This window comes from Eschrichtius robustus, chromosome 19, assembly GCF_028021215.1.
Source record: "Eschrichtius robustus isolate mEscRob2 chromosome 19, mEscRob2.pri, whole genome shotgun sequence".
In the NCBI taxonomy this organism is placed as follows: Eukaryota; Metazoa; Chordata; class Mammalia; order Artiodactyla; family Eschrichtiidae; genus Eschrichtius; species Eschrichtius robustus.
Window position 1 is genome coordinate 59,683,543 of NC_090842.1, and position 18,315 is coordinate 59,701,857.

At 58.0% G+C, this 18,315-nt stretch overlaps 1 protein-coding gene across 1 annotated transcript; it reads left to right on the top strand.

Annotated features, from left to right (window-relative positions):
* The first annotated feature begins 4,993 nt into the window (after nucleotides 1–4,993).
* BCAM (basal cell adhesion molecule (Lutheran blood group)) lies at nucleotides 4,994–15,324 on the top strand. Its single transcript, XM_068528454.1, has 15 exons — nucleotides 4,994–5,141; nucleotides 7,073–7,194; nucleotides 7,769–7,997; nucleotides 8,095–8,165; nucleotides 8,395–8,491; nucleotides 8,592–8,774; nucleotides 9,265–9,401; nucleotides 9,670–9,826; nucleotides 11,795–11,910; nucleotides 12,012–12,153; nucleotides 12,325–12,461; nucleotides 12,641–12,785; nucleotides 12,876–13,020; nucleotides 13,927–14,044; nucleotides 14,138–15,324. The coding sequence occupies exons 1-15, from the start codon at nucleotides 5,060–5,062 to the stop codon at nucleotides 14,141–14,143; spliced, it is 1,887 nt and encodes a 628-aa protein (XP_068384555.1). The 5' UTR covers nucleotides 4,994–5,059; the 3' UTR covers nucleotides 14,144–15,324.
* Nucleotides 15,325–18,315: the final 2,991 nt, after the last annotated feature.

Sequence of the window (18,315 nt, forward strand, 5' to 3'; positions counted from 1 at the left end):
GTGACACAGAGTGGGCAAAGCTGGGATGAGGGCAGCCCAGGGGGCTGCAGACCCCGCTGACCCAGCCTGGGAGGTCAGGGAGGGCTTCCAGGAGGAGGGAATGTCTAAGCTGAGTCTGAAAAGATGAGAAAAAGGTATTTCAGTGTAAACAGAGCATGGACGCCTGCATCATGGATTTAGTTCCAAGCAACAGAAACCTCCCCTGGGGCAGGAAGGGAATTGATTGAGAGGACGCGGGATCACTCAGATTCCCAGGAGTGATTAGAGAACCAGGATTGGAAAGTGATCAAGAACACGACGAGCAGCTGGCCTCCAACCAGAGCCCAGCCACGATCACACCACAGAACCCGTCTGATGAGGATACACTGGTGCCCCAGTGACCGCTGGACCTTGGTCATCTCTCTGCCTCTGCTGCCCCAGAAACGGGCTGTGTCTGCTAGCTGTTACGTGGAACAAATCACGCTGAAACTTATTGGTGAACAACAGTAATCATGGTTGCAGTGGGCCAGGATTGGGGGAAGGGCTCAGGATCTTGGGTGATTCTGGCTCAGGGTGCGATCAAGTGGCGCTTGCAGCAGGGCAGCTGGGGGCTGGACAGGCATCCCTCTGCAGTCTCAGACCTGTCTCCACGTGGTCTCCACGCTTGCTAGTTTGCGCTTCCCCACAGCGTGCCGGCCTCAGGGTAGTCAGACTGCTTACATGGTGGCTGAAGCCTTCGCAGAAAGTATTCCAGTGACGCAGGCAGAAGCTACATGGCTTTTTCTACCTAAACTTGGGAGTCGTGGAGCGTCACTTCGTGCCGCATTCTAATGGTTACATGCGAGTCACAAAACTGCACAGGTTTAAGAGGAGGGGACGTAGACCCCCATCTCTCAGTGGAAAGAGTGTCAAGATCAGGTTGTACGCAAGTGTGTGGGGGGCGTCCCTGGTGGCGCAGAGGTTGGGAATCCGCCTGCCAATGCAGGGGACACGGGTTCGAGCCCTGGTCCGGGAAGATCCCACATGCCGCGGAGCAACTAAGCCCGTGCGCCACAACTACTGAGCCTGTGCTCTAGAGCCCGCGAGCCACAGCTACCGAGCCTGCGTGCCACAACTACTGAAGCCTGCGCGCCTAGAGCCCGTGCTCCGCGACAAAGAGAAGCCACCGCAGTGAGAAGCCCGCTCCCCACAGCTAGAGAAAAGCCCGCGCGCAGCAACGAAGACCCAACACAGCCAAAAATAAAAATAATTAATTAATTAATTAATTAATTAAAGAAGGAGTGTGTGGGATGAGAGCTATTGTCACAGCCATCTTTGGAAAGTAGAATCTGTCCCAGCTGCCACAGCAGGAATAGATTAGCCAGGCTCTGTTTATTTGGCATTGCTAGCACCTGATTCCAAAGTATAGCGGGATTCGCCAAGCTTAGGTCACCTGAGCTACAACGGAGGCAGGAAAGAAACATTTGTCCTTACTGGTTTCAACAGAGGGTAACAGGCTTTCGGATGGCAGGGATTCTTTTTAATGTGGGAAGGGGATGCACATGTTAGTCAACCCTCCCTCCAAAAAGCCCATGACCGTCCACCCCTTTGAACACTCAACATCAGTATGTATCCTTTGCTCTACACTTACATTCTCTTCCCCCAGAAGTTCTTTTTTTTAAAAATTTTTTTTATTTTTGGCTGCGTTGGGTCTTCGCTGCTGCACGCGGGCTTTCTCTAGTTGCGGTGAGCGGGGGCTACTCTTCGTTGCGGCGCGTGGGCTTTTCACTGTGGTGGCTTCTCTTGTTATGGAGCACGGGCTCTAGGCACGCGGGCTTCAGTAGTTGTGTCTCCCGGGCTCTAGAGCACAGGCTCAGTAGTTGTGGCGCACGGGCTTAGTTGCTCTGCAGCATGTGGGATCTTCCTGGACCAGGGCTCGAACCCGCGTCCCCTGCATTGGCAGGAGGATTCTCAACCACTGTGCCACGAGGGAAGCCCCTGCCAAAAGTTCTTATCTAAGCTCTCCCTGCACAACTGACTCTTGTACAACCAAAAATGCATCAATCACACTGCCGCCCTAGACAACAAAAAGTTTCTCTTTTTTTCTTTTCCTTTTCAACCTGATGAGGGGAATTTATTCTTAGTTTTTCTCATCAATATTTTGTTATTTTCAATGTACAGATATTTACATATATATATTTAATCATCACTATCATTTCTTTTTTTTTGACAATGCTGCGTGGCTTGTGGGATCTTAGTTCCCCAACCAAGGATTGAACCTGTGCCCTCAGCAGTGAAACCTTGGAGTCCTAACCACTGGACCATCAGAGAATTCCCTCATTTCATATTTTTGATGCTCTAACAAACCCGGAAACTTTCTGGGACCCAGAACTTTCCTGGGAACAAGATATGTATATTTTTATCAACACAAACTTTCAGTAGTTACATTTTCCAGTGCAAGTCTGGAATCCTTGGGGAATAGACATTCCCCCTCCAAATGTGTCATGATTCCTACATTCCACAAGCTGTGAACCAGTTTTAGAGTTAACCATCCCACGCTACAGTGTAAGATAATGGGATAAACATAGAGAAAAGATAGGACTTGTTAATTAAAATGTATAAGTATCTACATGGGACAGCATGGATGCAATTGGAAAATTCATTGATTCCACAAATACTTTCTCAGCTTCTCCTCACGCCAAGCACTGTTCTAGGCACTGGAGATACAGTGGTGAACAAAACCAAGTTCCTGTTCTCTTGGAGCTTCTGTGCAAGACAACAAAAAATAAATATGTGGTGGTGATAAGTGCTACAAAGGAAAAATGTAGTGAGATAAAGGGCTGGGATAGCAGGAGTTGCTAAATGAGATAGGATGGTCAAGGGAAGCTTTGTGATAAGGTGACAGAGTAGAGATTTGAAGCAAGTCAGGGAAGAAGCTATGGCAGGAAAGAATGTCCCAGGAGAGGGAAGAGCAAGTGCAAAGGCCTTGAGGCTGGAACACGCCTGGCGTTGGAGGAACAGCATGGAAGCAAAGAGACCACTGTGGCAGGAACGGAGCTAGCGAGGGGGAAGAGAGGGGCAGATGGGGTCACGGAAGTAGAGGACCAGATCTAGGACCTTGTGCGCCATGGAGAGCAGTTCAGCTTTTACTCTGAGTGAGAGGAGCCGTGGAAGGGTGCTGACCAGAAGAGTGACAGCAGCTCACTCACATTTTAATGGGATCCCTCCGGCTGTTTTGTGGAAATAAATTGTAGGGGACAAAGGCAGATGATATTTCAGTACTAGTTTCTGCAAGTCTGCGAGGGACCGTGCTGGTATTTATGACTTCCCTCCTTCATACACACTCCATAGAATCCTCACCTACAATCTCAGCTGGTTGGACTCTTGAGGAAGGTGGAAGGGAGGGTGCTGATGAGAGGGCGCCTAGCATCCCAAGCAGTAGGTACATGAGCCAGGGCCAGAGCAGCAGGGGAGTGGGTGCCTGGGGTCACCGTGTGTAAGCTTGTCCCAGGGAGCACTTTCGTCCACGCGCGAGTTTACATGTGCGTCCTGCGATGATCTGGTCCGGGTGGGGTTTGCACGTGAGCGTGTGTGCTTCTGCGTTTGAGCCTTGCAAACCTTCCCTGAGTGCCTGCTCCGAGTCCGGCCTTTGCAGGGCAGTGCTGGGGACACAACAGTGACCGAAACAGCCCTGGCTCTCCCCTAACCGGCTCCCGGTCCAGTGCGGGAGACAGACTTTCCCCAGACAGAGATGACCCAGAATGGGCAGGGCTGGGGTGGGGGAGCCCAGAGGAGGCACCTGACTCAGCCTAGGGGAGCAGAAAGGGCTTCCTGAAGGAGGGGATGGTGCGGCTAATACTAAAATGTCACCTCTCCCAGTATAACAGTTGCTCTCCTGTATGGACAAAGTAGCCTTGACCAGTCTAACCAATAACTCCGAGGCTGACCTGTAATCTAAGACTTCCCTGGTGTCTGACCAGTGACCACCCCACCCCCATCTGATCAGAGGCCTGGGGAACCTCTCCCAGCATGACCAGCTGCCCCCTATTCTGACCAGTGTTGAGGGCTAGCTTCTCCCAGGTAACCAGTGAAATCTCACCCCCATCCCCCAGCCAGCGTCTAGGGATTTTGTCCCAGTCAGGCCTGGCTTGTGAGGAGCCGTGCACAGTCTGATCTGTGATCCCAAGTCTGACCTGTGACCCTTCCTTCTGACCCATGGCAGGGGCTCCTCCTCCCTTCCCTCAGGTGCCCTGGCCTCCCCCCCTCCCCCACTCACCTGCTACTGCCAGCCTGATTCTCTTCCCCTCCCCCCAAAGTTGGGAGGGAGTGAAGGGAAGAGAAAGAGAGGAAGGGGGGGGTGGCATTCCTGGGATTCCCTGGATGGGGGGAAGAGAGGGAGGGCCCTACAGAGGCGAGCAGAGGAAAGCGCACCCCACGGCCCCAGTATCTATCACAGAGGCCTGGGCAGACCTGGGATTTGAAGACCATTAGATACAAGAGATTGAACTGGTGGGTTCCAGGCCACTGGTCAGACAGGAAAGCAGCCTGGCGCACTGGCCACTGGGGAGGCTTCACAGGGCATACTGGGAGAAGCTGTTCTAGGCCTCTGGTCAGCCTGGGGATTGCTGGTTGGACTGGGGAGGCCAGTGCAGGCCACTCGTTGGACCGGGGCCAGCTGTTTTAAAACGATGAGGCGAGCCCAGGCCACCTGCCATGGGGGAAACGAGTCCCCCGGTCAGACTGAGGGGGAGAGAGAGGGTCCGCGGTTGTCCAGTGAGGTCCCCGCTCGGGACACCGGCTGGACTGGTCAGTCAGGCCACCCGCCGCGGGCGCTGGTCAGCCTGAGCCTGACACCCCGCGGGCTGGGGGCGAAGGGAGCCCCGCTCCCGGCTGAGCGCCGGGAGGTCGGCTCCGGGCAGTGGGAGGTCCTGGCCCGGCGCCCGGGTTTGGGGGGATCGAGGGGGGCCGGGCGGGGCGGGGCGGGGCTACCTGGGGCGGGGCCTCCTCGCTCCAGCCCTGCGTCCGCCGAGCCCCAGCCTGGGCCCAGTTGTTTCCTCCGCTGCCGCCGCGCCCGCCGCTGCCGCCGCCCGCCACCTTGAACATGGAGCCCAGGGACGCCCGGGCCGGGGCGCGCGGGGCCCCGCGGCTGCTGGTGTTCGCGCTCCTGCTGGGGGCGCACCCAGGTATGGCTCGGGCTGAGAGCAGGGGGCGGCCCCTGGGGGCCCCCGGGAAGGGAAGAGGGGAGGGGCTTTCACCGACCCAGGAAGCCTAACCTGGGGACCCCAGGGAGGAGGGATATGGGAGCATGGGGTGCCCCTCCCAGTGAGAGACCTGGGGACAGCCAGGCAGAGGGGCTGGGGATCCACTGCAGTGGGTTAGAGGCGACTGAGAAGTCGCGGGACTCAGGAGCGCGGGCTCTCCGCTCCCTCCCCTACTCAGACCCTGGGCTCTGCCCCCAGAGGTCCAGGCTTTCAGTGGCTGGAGCTTTCCCCGGCACAGAAGAGACCAAAACAGATCTCCCCGCTCAAAAGTTGTCAAGTTTTGAGAGGGTCAGGGACGCTGTGGCTAGAAACCAACAAGTCACATGCATTTGAGGGTTCTCCCCCATGTAGATTCAGAGCCCAGACTCAAAAGGACCCGCCTGCCCCGCCTCCACCTCCATGGGAAAGGGCTGGGGCACCAGCCGTGACAGCGGAACCAAGTGTTTCCAAGTGACAGTGCCCCCTTCCCGGAGGCCCCAGATGATAAATCCACACACCTGCATGGTGGTGGGAGGAGGGGAGAAGGCCCTGAGAGGCTGGCAACAGAGGGACAGAGAGATGAGAGAACTGGCGGAGAGAGAGAGCTCGTCTGCCCTTGCTGTCTGCCGCTCAGCCCCAGCCCAGGGCACCAGCTTGCTCCCACCTCCCTCCCAGGGGGCAGGCCTGAGCCACAGGTGGGTGCCTGGGAATCCAGGCCCCTGGCACAAGCATGGCAAATAGTGGGTCCCCAGGGGCAGAGCTGGGCCAGGCTGGGCGGGGAAGGGAACGGAGGTTCTAAGAACTGAGAGCTCAGGCCAGGATGCCAGCCCAGAGAGTGAAAGAGCTTGCTTTCCCGATGCGAGCAGCTCTATCTGCCAGGATCCTGGGACAGGAGTGCCGGCCCTCAGCTCCCTTCTCCCTGGGGACCCAGGATCCGGGGCCTCAACCCTATACTGTTGTGAGGTGACACACTGCTCTATCAAAGAGTCAGAGGGGCCAAGGAGCGGGTAGGGGGCTCGGGCAGGTCTGAGCCAGCCGGTCCCTCCCACATTCCTGAAACCTGCCCAGCCCTGTCCCCCTCACCGCGCCCACACACCCACCCTGCCTCGGCTCTGGCCCAGCCCCAGCCTCCCACCCCTGAGGGAGAGGGCCAGGGGCAAGGCCGGGCCACATGGAGACTGAGAGAGACACAGAGACCGGGAAACTAAGAGATGGAGACCCAGGGTGAGGGACACACATGCAGAGGCGGAGGCTAAGATGAGAGAGAGATGGTTATCCCACATCACTGTGCCAAGCCCTATGCAAAGTGCTGGAGGCAAAGGAATGAGCCCACCCAGCCCTGCCCTTGAGGGGCGTTTGGTCTAGTGAGAAAAGCAAGGACAGACACGATTTGAGCCCAAGAGGATTGAATGGAGGCCACTGGGGCCCTGGGTGGCCCAGGGGAGGAGCACTTAGTTCTGCAGGTGAAGGGCGAGATGGAGAGAAATGCTGATGGGATCTGAAGCTCAGAGGCGCAGAGATGAGAGATGAAGGGAGAGAGGAGTTGGGTCCTGGGGGAGGAGGGGCTGGGGGCTTGGATCCTGGGGCTGAGGGAGGAGGGGTTGGGGACCTGGATCCTGGGGCTGAGGGAGGAGGGCCTGGGGGCCTGGATCCTGGGTCTGAGGGAGGAGGGGCCGGGGGCCTGGATCCTGGGGCTGAGGGAGGAGGAGTTGGGGACCTGGACTCCTGGGTCTGAGGGAGGAGGGGCCGGGGGCCTGGATCCTGGGGCTGAGGGAGGAGGGGTTGGGGACCTGGACTCCTGGGTCCTGGGGGAGGAGTGTCTGGAAGACTGCCTACTGGTGGTGGTGGGAGAGAGCTCAGTCGCCCTCCCGCAGGTGCCAAGGCTGAGGTGCGCCTGTCTGTGCCCCCTCTGGTGGAGGTGATGAGGGGGGAGCCTGTCACTCTGGACTGCACCCCTTTGGGGGCCCATGACCATTTCGTGCTGGAATGGTTCCTGGTGAGTGCTGCTGGCTGGGGGCCAGGGGATGCCAGAGGGGGGCCTGAGGGTCAGGGCGCAGTGGGGCTGCAGACGTTCATTCCCTCATCAGAGCCCAAAGGCCCCTAGAAGCTCCACCAAGCTGCCTTTCCATTTTACAGGTGGGGAAATGGAGGCCCAGCAAGGGGAAGGCCCTCTCCAGGGTCCCCTGGTGTGTGGGCACAGCCGAGGCTAGAATGAAGAAGTCCCCCTTCAGAGCGCTGGCTCTTGAGAGAGGACATTTAGAGGCAGACACCCAGAAAGCAAGAGCCTGGGGGGTGGAACTAAAGAGAAAAAGAAAAGAATGGGGAGAGACAGGGAGGGAGAGGGAGACAGGTGGGAACAGAGTGAGATGGCGAAAGAGGGAACCAGAGAGAGGAAAATGTGACAACAGACAGGGAGCAGGGTGGGGAGGGGTGGAGAGAGGGACAGAGGGACCAGAGAGAGAGAGAGAACGTGAGGCAGAGACCCATGGAGCAGCAGAAAGAAAGGGACATCGAGGAGGGAGGGCCGGGCTGGCAGGCAGCCCCCAGCTGAGGCGCTCCCCCGCCCACAGGCCGACCGCTCTGGGGTCCGCCACCGCCTGGCCTCGGCCGAGCTGCATGGCACTGAGCTCCAGGACAAGGTGCACGACTCCCGGGGCCGCAGCCCCCCATACCAGCTGGACTCCCGGGGGCGTCTGGTGCTGGCCGAGGCCCAGGTGGGCGACGAGCGGGACTACGTGTGCTTGGTGAGGGCGGGGGCAGCGGGCACTGCCGAGGCCACCGCGAGGCTCAATGTGTTCGGTGAGTGTCTGGGGCGCCCCCCGCGAGCCGCCCTGGGAAGGGGCAGGCCGGTGAGAACCCCGGGAAGGGGCTCCTGACAGTAACATCTCTCCTGTAGCGAAACCAGAGGCCACCGAGGTCTCCCCCAACAGAGGGACACTGTCGGTGATGGAGGATTTCGCCCAGGAGGTACCTCGGGCCACACCTTGATTCTAGGGTTCTGGGGGCAGAGGCGGCTGGGGACCTGGACTCCTGCATCCTAAGGTCAGGAGGGGCTGGAGGCTTGGGCTTCCACGTCTGAGGAGTAGGGTGCTGGGAGCTGGACTCCTGCGTCTGGCTGGGGAGAAACCCTAAGGGAGGCGGACCCAGACTTCAGGGTCCTGGCTCCGAGCCCAGTGCCCGCCTGTGTCTGCCCCAGATAGCCACCTGCAACAGTCGCAATGGGAACCCGGCCCCGCAGATCACGTGGTACCGGAACGGGCAGCGCCTGGAGGTGCCCATGGAGGTGAACTCCGGTGAGCACGCGGGAGCCCAGCTAGACTCCCCGGGGGGCTGCGGCTGCGGTGGGGGCCGGGGCCGGGCTGGCTGACCGCCTCGTCCTTCCCGCTCTCCCAGAGGGCTATATGACCAGCCGCACCGTCCGGGAGGCCTCGGGCCTGCTGTCTCTCACCAGCACCCTCTACCTGCGGCTGCACAAGGCCGACCGGGACGCCAGCTTCCACTGCTCCGTGCACTACCGGCTGCCCACGGGCCGGCACGGCCGCCTGGACAGCCCTTCCTTCCGCCTCACCCTGCACTGTGAGTCCCCGCCGGCCTCTGACCGCCCTGACCTTGGACTCTACACATCCCTGTGGCCTGACCCTCCAGGCTGACCCACAACCTGCCACTCCCCTCTGGCCTTCCACTCCCTTCGCTGCAGTTTGTACTGGCTTCTGGCCTTTGATCTCTGAGCTCAAATGGTAGCACGAGCCCCACCCTGACTTCTGACGCCACCCCCCCCATAGCACCCTGAACCCCACGGAGTTTCATGACTAAACGTTGTGCCCCATCCTTTCACACCACATTGGGTCCCCTGAATCTCACACTGACCTGTCACTCACACCGACCTCTGACCCTTGACCTGTTCTCTCAGCCTATCTCAACCTCTGACCTCGGGTCCCTGATCTCAGAGTAAGTGCGAACCCGAGCCTTGAAAGATAGAACCTCTAACCTTTCACTGACCTCTTTCCCTTAATCCAGCCCTGCCTTTTGCCGTTGACCCTGATCATGAGTCTGCCCTTTGCCTTAGATCCCACAGAGCACGTGCAGTTCTGGTCGGGCAGCCCGTCCACTACTGCAGGCTGGGTTCGCGAGGGTGACTCTGTCCAGCTGTTCTGCCGGGGGGATGGCAGCCCCAACCCGGAGTACACGTTTTTCCGCCTCCAGGTAACTCACCCCATCATTCCCTTGGAGCCGCCAACCTCTGACCCCTGCACCATATTCACCTGCACCAACTTCCGACCTTTCACCTTGGTGGTCCCTGGCTTAGCAAGGCACCTGACCGGTGTGACCCAGGAGCTATCAGGACCTCCGACCTCTGATTTGAGAGAGTCCTGACTCACCGTGATGCCTGACTTGGATGACCCCTGACCTAGCATGACCCTGCCAGCCTAAGGCATCTCCTGAACCAGGTTCCTCATTCCTGGTCCCCCAGGACAAGCAGGAGGATGTGCTGAAAACAAATCTCGAGGGGAACTTGACCCTGGAAGGGGTGCAGCGGAGCCAGAGCGGGACCTACGGCTGCAGGGTAGAGGACTACGACGCCGCCGAGGACGCGGAGCTCTCCAAAACCCTGGAGCTGCACGTGGCCTGTGAGAGTCCCGGGAGAGCAGGGAGGGGGGTGCCTGGCGCCAGCCGCCTCCTCACCCTCACCGCCCCGCAGCCTGCCTCCAACCCTTTCTATGGTCCCTGCCCTGGTCCAGATGCCCCAGGCCCCTCCAGTCTCCCACACAAGGCAGCCAGAGAGCCCTTTCCAAAGCACAAAAACCTGACCTTCCTCTGCTTGGAACCTGCCATGGCTCCCCAGTGCTCTCGGGAGAAAATCCACGTGCCTCGCCATGGCCTTCAAGGCCCACCTGGCTGGCCTCACCTTCGGCGGACCCTTCTCCCGGCCAAGGCATTCTCCCCATCACACCACAAGCTCCTCTCCTCTTTCCTGCGATAACTCCCCATCCTCTCTACCATCCATTCCTGATCAATCTCATGGGTCCCAGTCTTCTAAGAAGCCTTCTCTGTCCACCTGCACCCAAGCCCTGTGTGAAGGCTCTGTCCCTCCTCGACGCTCCTTCCACCTCCCTTCCTGGGGCTAGACCCTGTGCCAGATGTTGGGGACACCTCTGTGAACAAGACAGCCCAGTTCCTGCCACCACAGAGCTCCAGGTCCGGTAGGGGAGACAGATGGTAAACGCTGAACAAGACACTTTGAGTAGCGATCCTGCATCTACTGGGACTAACACAGAGGGATGGGATAAGGAATTGCCTGGCGAGCGGGGATTATTTTACATTGGGGGTGTTGGAGGCTGCATCCCTAGGAAGCAGATTCTGACTGCAGGCAGGAAATTTATGGGGAGTGCCTTGGGATCCACACCTATTGGGGGGTGGGGAGGGGAAGGAAGCAGGATTGGGCAGGGGGGGAAGTTGGGCTTCAGTCTAAGGAAGACCTCGGTCGGCCCCACAGGGCACTTGGAGGCTGGGATATCCCCAGTTAGGGCGTGGGGGCCGGGCCTTTATACGCCCCCACATCAACCCATTATTGGCTGTGGGCTGCCTGGGGGAGGAGGGGACATGACCTTGAACGAGGGGCTCTCTGAGGCTCAGGCAGTTTCCAGAGACGGCTGACAGCTGAGGGCTGACAGCTGACATCTTTGTCAACAGCTGGGGGAACAAATCCTTCAGTGCCAAAGGGGAAGCCTGAGTGTCCACAATAGAGGGTCAGAGAGGCCTCTCTGAGAAGGGGGAATTTGAGTAGGAAACCAAAGAATGGAATCAGAAATACAAAGAGCCAGAAAAAGAGGATTCCAAGCCAAGCAAACAGCACATGCAAAGGCCCTGAGGCAGGACCCAACTTGGCATACTGTAGAACAACAGGGAGAGAATAGGGTAGCTGGAGCTCCTGGGATAAGGGGGGAGGGTGGGAGATGAGGTTGAAGCAGTGGGCAGGGTCGACCAGGCAGAGTCTTTTGGCTTCATCAAGAAATGTGGCCTTGATGCCCACGGTACTGGGGAACCACCGCAGGATTTTAAGCAGAGGCAAGGGCTGACCAGTGTGTGTTTTGAAAAGATCCCTCTGGCTGCTCAGCAGAGGATGGACCAGAGAGGATAAGAGTCTTGCCCAGTAGGGAGACCAGTGAGGAGGTGACTGCAGCCATCAAGGCAGTTGGACCCTGGGGTCAGAGATGGAGAGAAGTGAGAAGATCCCTTTGGGGGGGCAGAGCAGAGAAATATTTGATAAAAGGATGGGTAGTACAGAGGAGAAGGCCAGGGTTTGGGTGGTAAGTCAGAGAAGGAGCACCTCACACCTCCAAGGTTATCCATTAACCTTGGGCCCAGACATCAGATCTGGAGGCAAGTGGTCGAGGTGGGCATGTATTTTGGAGTTAGACTCCTAGATCTGGGCTCGAGGGCCCGGCTGGGAGAGTGGAGAGTTCATGGCGCTGGGGAGAACTTGGCATTCTCTGCTGACGATTGTCCATTCACGTCTGCACCCCCAACAGCCCTGGAGAGTCCCTAACCGAGTGGGTGAGGGTCCGGGGAAGGTGACAGTCTGTACCCCCCTCCAGACCTGGACCCCCTGGAGCTCAGCACTGGGGAGGAGCTTTCCTTACCCCTGGGCAACAGCACAACCGTGAACTGCTCCGTGCGAGGCCTGCCCACCCCAGCCCTACGCTGGACCAAGGTGAGAGGGAAAGACGTCCCCCCAGCACAAGACCCCCCGCTTCCATCGACCCCTCCCTTCTCTCACGGCCGGCCTGGCCTGCTCTTTCTCTCCCCACCCAGGACTCGGTACCCCTGGGGGACAACCCCACACTCTCCCTCCGCTCCATCACCTTCGATTCCGCCGGCACCTACACGTGTGAGGCCTCCATGCCCACGGTCCCCATCCTTAGTCGCACCCGGAGCTTCAAGTTGCTGGTCCAAGGTTTGGGGGCGGGAGCAGGCTTGAACAGGGGTAGTGTGGGAGAGTGGGGGGCCAGGACCAAACAAGACAGGGGTCCACGGCTGGTCCTTCTCTCTCTCCTCGTTCTCTCTCCCTCTGTCCCCTTCCCCGGGGTGCCTCCCGCTCACCTCCTTCCCACCCCACCGCCCCCAGGGCCACCAGAGTTAAGGGCAGAGGAGACTCAGCCCAAGGCAGAGGGCAGCTGGAGGGAAGGAGATGAAGTCAGGCTGATCTGCTACGCACGCGGCTACCCAGAGCCCAAACTCAGCTGGAGCCAGTTGGGCGGCAGCGTAAGGGACCCTCCTCTGCATCCTGAACCCTCTGGGACCCTTCCCAAGTCCCTGCCCCCTCAACGGCCCAAGCACTGTGTCACCCACCCCACGCCCCTCCGCCGACCACTTCCTCTTCACCTCTGCCCTCACCCGAGCCCTTGACCCCGTGAGCCCAGGCCTGACACGAGCCTCCACAGCTAGCAGAGCCAGCCCCCGGAGGCCAGGGCTGGGTGAGCAGCTCCCTGACCCTGAAGGTGACCAGTGCCTTGAGCCGAGATGGCATCTCCTGTGAGGCCTCCAACCCCTACGGGAACGACCGGCACGTCTTCCACTTCGGCACTGGTGAGTAACCACAGTGGTGGGACAGGAGCCGGGTGCGGGGCAGACAGAGCGCTGCTGGCTGACCACCTCCCGCTCCGTCCTGCCCTGCAGTGGCCCCGCAGACCTCCCAGGCTGGAGTTGCGGTCATGGCCGTGGCCGTCAGCGTGGGCGTGCTGCTCTTCGTCGTGGCCGCCTTCTACTGCATGAGACGCAAGGGGCAACCCGGCTGCTGCCGGCGGGGGGAGAAGGGATCTCCGTGAGTGGCCTGCCACCTTGAAATTGACCTCTCGAACCCAACTCTGACCTCACCCCCAACCTCTACCCCAAACCAACCACATCCCCAACTCCAGCTCCGTCGCCAGTAAGGTGCCATCCCATCTCCAACCTCAGACCTGATCCATGACCATCCCCTCCCCCCTCCTCATCCCCAGCTACAACCCCACCCAACCCATAAGCACCTCCCGACCCACCCCAAGCCCACCTTAACCCCAGTCCCATCCCCAGTCTCAACCCCACCTCTGATCCCAACCCCAACCCATAACTATGCCCAAACCCACCCCAACCCCAGTTTAACCCCATCTGTACCCCAGCCTCCTCTGCCCCAACTCCAACCCCATCTCCAGTCCCAACCCCAAACCCAGCCCATAACCATCACCAAACCCGTCCCCGTCTAACCTCCTCCCCAACCCCAGCCATGTCCCTAACCTCACCCCAAACTCCAGCTTCCTCTCCATCCCCAACCCTTCCCCCAGCCGCATCCTCAACTCCAGCCGGTACCCAGTACCCAGCACCAAACGCAGCTTCAGCCACATCCGCATCCCCAAGGCCCCCCTGCAAACCCCATCCCATTCCCATTCCTAACTCCAAACCCATCCCCATCTGACCTCATCTCCAAGCGCAGCCACACGGCCACCCTCGGCTCCAGTCCACAGCCATCCCCACACCCATCCTCCAAACCGACCCCAGCGACATCACCAGCTCCAACTCCAACAGCATCTTCGACCGTGGCCTCAGCCTATCCCCAGCCCCAGTGCCACTACCACCTCCTACCCCGTCCCAACCCGTTCCCACCCATCCCCAAGTCCATCCCCATCCAACACACGCCGTGCCCAGCTCCTTCCCCGGCCGTGACCACCTCCGCCATGCTGCCTCCTCCCGCTAGGCCACCTGGGGAACCTGAGCTGAGCCACTCGGGGTCAGAGCGGCCGGAGCAGACGGGCCTTCTCGTGGGGAGTGCCTCTGGAGGAGCCAGGCATGGGAGCAGGGGCTTTGGAGATGAGGTGCGTGAGGGCCTGGGCACCCTGGTGAGAGGGGACTGCGGGGGGTGGAACAGCCTCTATGGGCCCAGGCTGACCCCTCCATCTTCTCCCCAGTGCTGAGCCCGAGGACCTCCCAGAGGCAGTCACTGGACCCGACCTGGAGTTGCGGGCACCAGAAAACCAGCCCTGCTCACGCCTCCGCCTGCCCCCGCCTTCCGGGCCTTCCCTCATCCCTCTCGGGCCCTCCCTTCCTTCCTTTGTAGGCTGGGCAGGGACCACAGCAGCCCTACCGCTGCTGGGAGGGAGGAGACCTTCCTCCAGGGAGTATGACTCTCCCAGGCCCCAGAATAGCTCCTGGACCCAAGCCCAAGGCCTGGCCTGGGACGAGACTCGAGGGTCGGCTGGCCGGGGCTATTTTTACCTCCTGCCTCCACTGCTGGTCCCCCCACCTGACGTCCTGCTGCAGAGTCTGACACTGGATCCCCACCTCACCCCCTGCCCTGCCCTCGCCCCCTCATCTGTGGACACTGGAGTCTGGAATAAATGCTGTCTGTCACGTGGACACCATCCTGTGGCCAGAGCCTCCTCTGGGGGATGAAAGGGGAAAGAGGCGCAGGTGATTCTCCCCTCCCCCCTGGCCCTCCCGCCCCCTTGCTGGACCTCGGGGGAATCTGATGTCATGGAGAAAGAAATGAGAGAGAGAGAGAGAGAGAAAGAGGTGACTCAGCTGGATGAGGGTGGAAGAGAGAGGTGCTGGGGGTCCATCCAGAGGGAGCTGAGCCTGGCCCCTGAGGACCAGTGCCTATTTGCGGGGCGGGGTGCTGCCCCCTTAAGTAAAATTTCCCAGTCTCTCTTGCCGGAGACCCAGGGGAATTGAAGCTTCCAGAGGAAAAGCTCTCTCTGAGCCGTAGAGTGGATGGAATTAGGGATTTAGCTGTCTACTCTGAGGGTGGCCTGGTGCCTGCAGCTGAGGACTCCCTGGGGGAGGAGGGGTGGCTTGGAGGAACCCCAGTGAAGGGGCCTGGGGCAGGGAGAAGAGAGGGTAGAAACGGCAAGGCCAGCTAGAGAGACTTACTGAGGCAGAGGAAGAGGGATTTGAAAGGAGGATGGAGAGGCTTAAGGGGAGGTAGAGGGATGGACTGGGGCAGCTCAGAGAAGAGAGAGAGCCATTGAGTCAGACAGACAGAGATTTGGGGAGAGAGGCAAAGACAGACAAATACAGGCATACCTTGGACCTATTTCCAGTGCAGTTCCAGACCACGGCAATAAAGCGAATATCACAATAAAGCAAGTCACATGAATTTTTTGGTTTTCCAGTGCATGTAAGTTATGTTTGCATTATACTGTAGCCTAGGAAGTGTGCAATAGTGTTATGCCGAAAAAAACAACGTGGGACTTCCCTGGTGACGCAGTGGTTAAGAATCCACCTGCCAATGCAGGGGACACGGGTTCGAGCCCTGGTCAGGGAAGATCCCACATGCCGCGGAGCAACTAAATCCGCGAGCCACAACTACTGAGCCTGAGCTCTAGAGCCTGCGAGCCACAACTACTGAGCCCGTGTGCCACAACTACTGAAGCCCGCGTGCCTAGAGCCCCTGCTCTGCAAAAAGAGAAGCGACCGCAATGAGAAGCCCACGCACCACAACGAAGAGCAGCCCCCGCTCACCGCAACTAGAGAAAGCCCGCGTGCAGCAACGAAGACCCAATGCAGCCAAAATAAATAAATTTATTTAAAAAACCAAAAAAAAAAAAAAAAAAATGTACATACCTTAACTAAAAAACACTTTCTTGTTAAAAACGCTAATCATCATCTGAGGCTTCAGTGAGTCATAGCGGTCACATCAAAGATCACTGATCACAGATCATCATAACAAATAGAATAACAAGGAGAAAGTTTGAAATATGGCAAGAATTATCAACAGAGACACAAAGCGAGCAAAGGCTGTTGGAAAAATGGCACCAATAGACTCCCTCGACACAGGGTCGCCACGAACCTGCAGTTTGTAAAAAATGCAGTATCTGGGAAGCGCAATAAAGCAAAGTGCCATAAAGAGAGGTAGGCCTGTAGAGACAAAGACAGAAACACAGAAAGAACTGGGATTCAGAGAGATCGTTCCAGTTAGAAAGGAAGAGAAAAAATGTTTGAAAGGAGCAGCTCTGAAGCAGTGGGAGGGGGCTGGGGGGGGCGGACATGTGTGACTTTGGGCAAGTGACTTCACCTCCCTGAGTCCATCAGATGGAGATAAATCACACTTGGGCCGTGGATGGCCACGGTGAGGAGTGGGAGCAGCCATCCCTGTGCAATGCATGCTGGGAGGTCTCTGCAGGTGACCCCACCCCCTGTCATCAGTTTACTCAGCCACAAAATGGACCAAGTGAGATCTGTGGTCGTGCGAAGTTGGAGCCATGCGAAGTTGATGCTATGGGAGCCTCCTTGTAGGGAACCGAGCAGATGCCCAGAGGCCCCAGGGCAGAAGAGCTCACAGTGGCCGAATAAAGGTGCTCAAATCCCATGGTTCATTGAATCAGATTAAAACAAACCTGAGAAGCAAGAGAGTTGGGGTGCAAGCAATCAAAGGGCCCCCTACCTGACCTCTGGTGTCCATGTGGCTCTCTTGTCCTTTCACTGTGGTGTGGTCTCCATGCCCAGAGTCGAGGGGGAGCCAGGAGGTTCTGCACCCAGAAGATGCCAGGGCCACATGGGGGCAAATGCACTCGGCCACCCCTGCAGCTGGAGGAGAATGTGCTTGGTGGCCACGGCTTTTACCTGCATGATATACGAGGGCACAGGACTCACCAAGCAGAGCGAGAGTCACCAGCAAGAAATACCTTAAGGACTCGCAGATACTTGGGGCTTACTCGATCTTTCCATCCTTCCCCTCTACGTTCAGCTCACTTTTTTTTTTAATCGAAGTATAGTTGATTTACAATGTTGTGTTAGTTTCTGATGTACAGCAAAGTGATTCAGTTATACATATATATACATTCTGTTTCATATTCTTTTCCACTATGGTTTATCACAGGATACTGAATAGAGTTCCCTTGGACCTTGTTGTTTATCCATTCTATATGCAATAGTTTGCGTCTGCTAATCCCAAACTCCCAATCCATCCCTTCCTCCCCAACTGAATATTCTTTAAAAAAAATAAAATAAAATAAAAATAAATACAGCAGGGCTTCCCTGGTGGCGCAGTGGTTAAGAATCCGCCCGCCAATGCGGGGGACACGGGTTCGAGCCCTGGTCTGGGACGATCCCACATGCCACGGAGCAACTAAGCCCGTGTGCCACAACTACTGAGCCTGCGCTCTGGCGCCCACGTGCCACAACGACTGAAGCCCGCATGCCTAGAGCCTGTGCGCCACAACTACTGAGCCTGCGCTCTAGAGCCCGCGAGCCACAACTACTGAGCCCACGTGCCACAACTACTGAAGCCCGCACGCCTAGAGCCCGTGCTCCACAACAAGAAAAGCCGCCACAACGAGAAGCCCGTGCACCGCAACGAAGAGTAGCCCCCGCTCACTGCAACTAGAGAAAGCCCTCCTGTAGCAACGAAGACCCAAAGCAGCCAAAAATAAATAAATAAAATAAGTAAATAAAAAAAAAATACAGCAGACACACATAAAAATCATAGGGTGGTTGGGAGAATTCGATAACTGTGGAAAGTGTTTGGTACGAAGCCTTGCACAGAGCATGTGTTCAGTATGTGTTTATTATTATTATTGTTATTAATATTATCATCATCATCATCATTCATGGAAAATGGAGGGACAGAAAGAAAAGCAAGGAAGGGACCAGGTGGAGAGAGGTACCACTCTAAGGGCAGATATTGGTGAAGGGGGATTTGGGGAGCTGGAGGGGGAGTGAACAGACGGCTGGGGGAGGGGAGAGAGGGGACCCCAGGGAGGAAGGGGTGCTCCGCCCAGCACCTGGTCCCCGAGTTAATGAGAGGAGGGTCCTGGCCTGCCTCCCAGTAGGGCATACATTGCATAAGATCCCTCATCTGCATGGCATCCCAGGCAATTTGCATACAGATGGTAGCCTGCGCCCTCCTCAGTCTGACCCCTCCTCCCACCTTGGCCAAGGGTCTGGGGGAAGGGGAGGGGGGGAGGAATGAACCACCAGGATCTGGGGCTCCAGGAAGTAAAGGCAAATTTGGAGTAGACTCCCTTTGCTCCTCAACTTTCTGTGGCTCCCTATTGCTTTCCGGAGCATAAGCCACCCTTCACCTGGCGTTCAGGACCTGCTAAGATGTTGCCCCTCACACACCCACTGCTCCCTCTCTCACACCTTG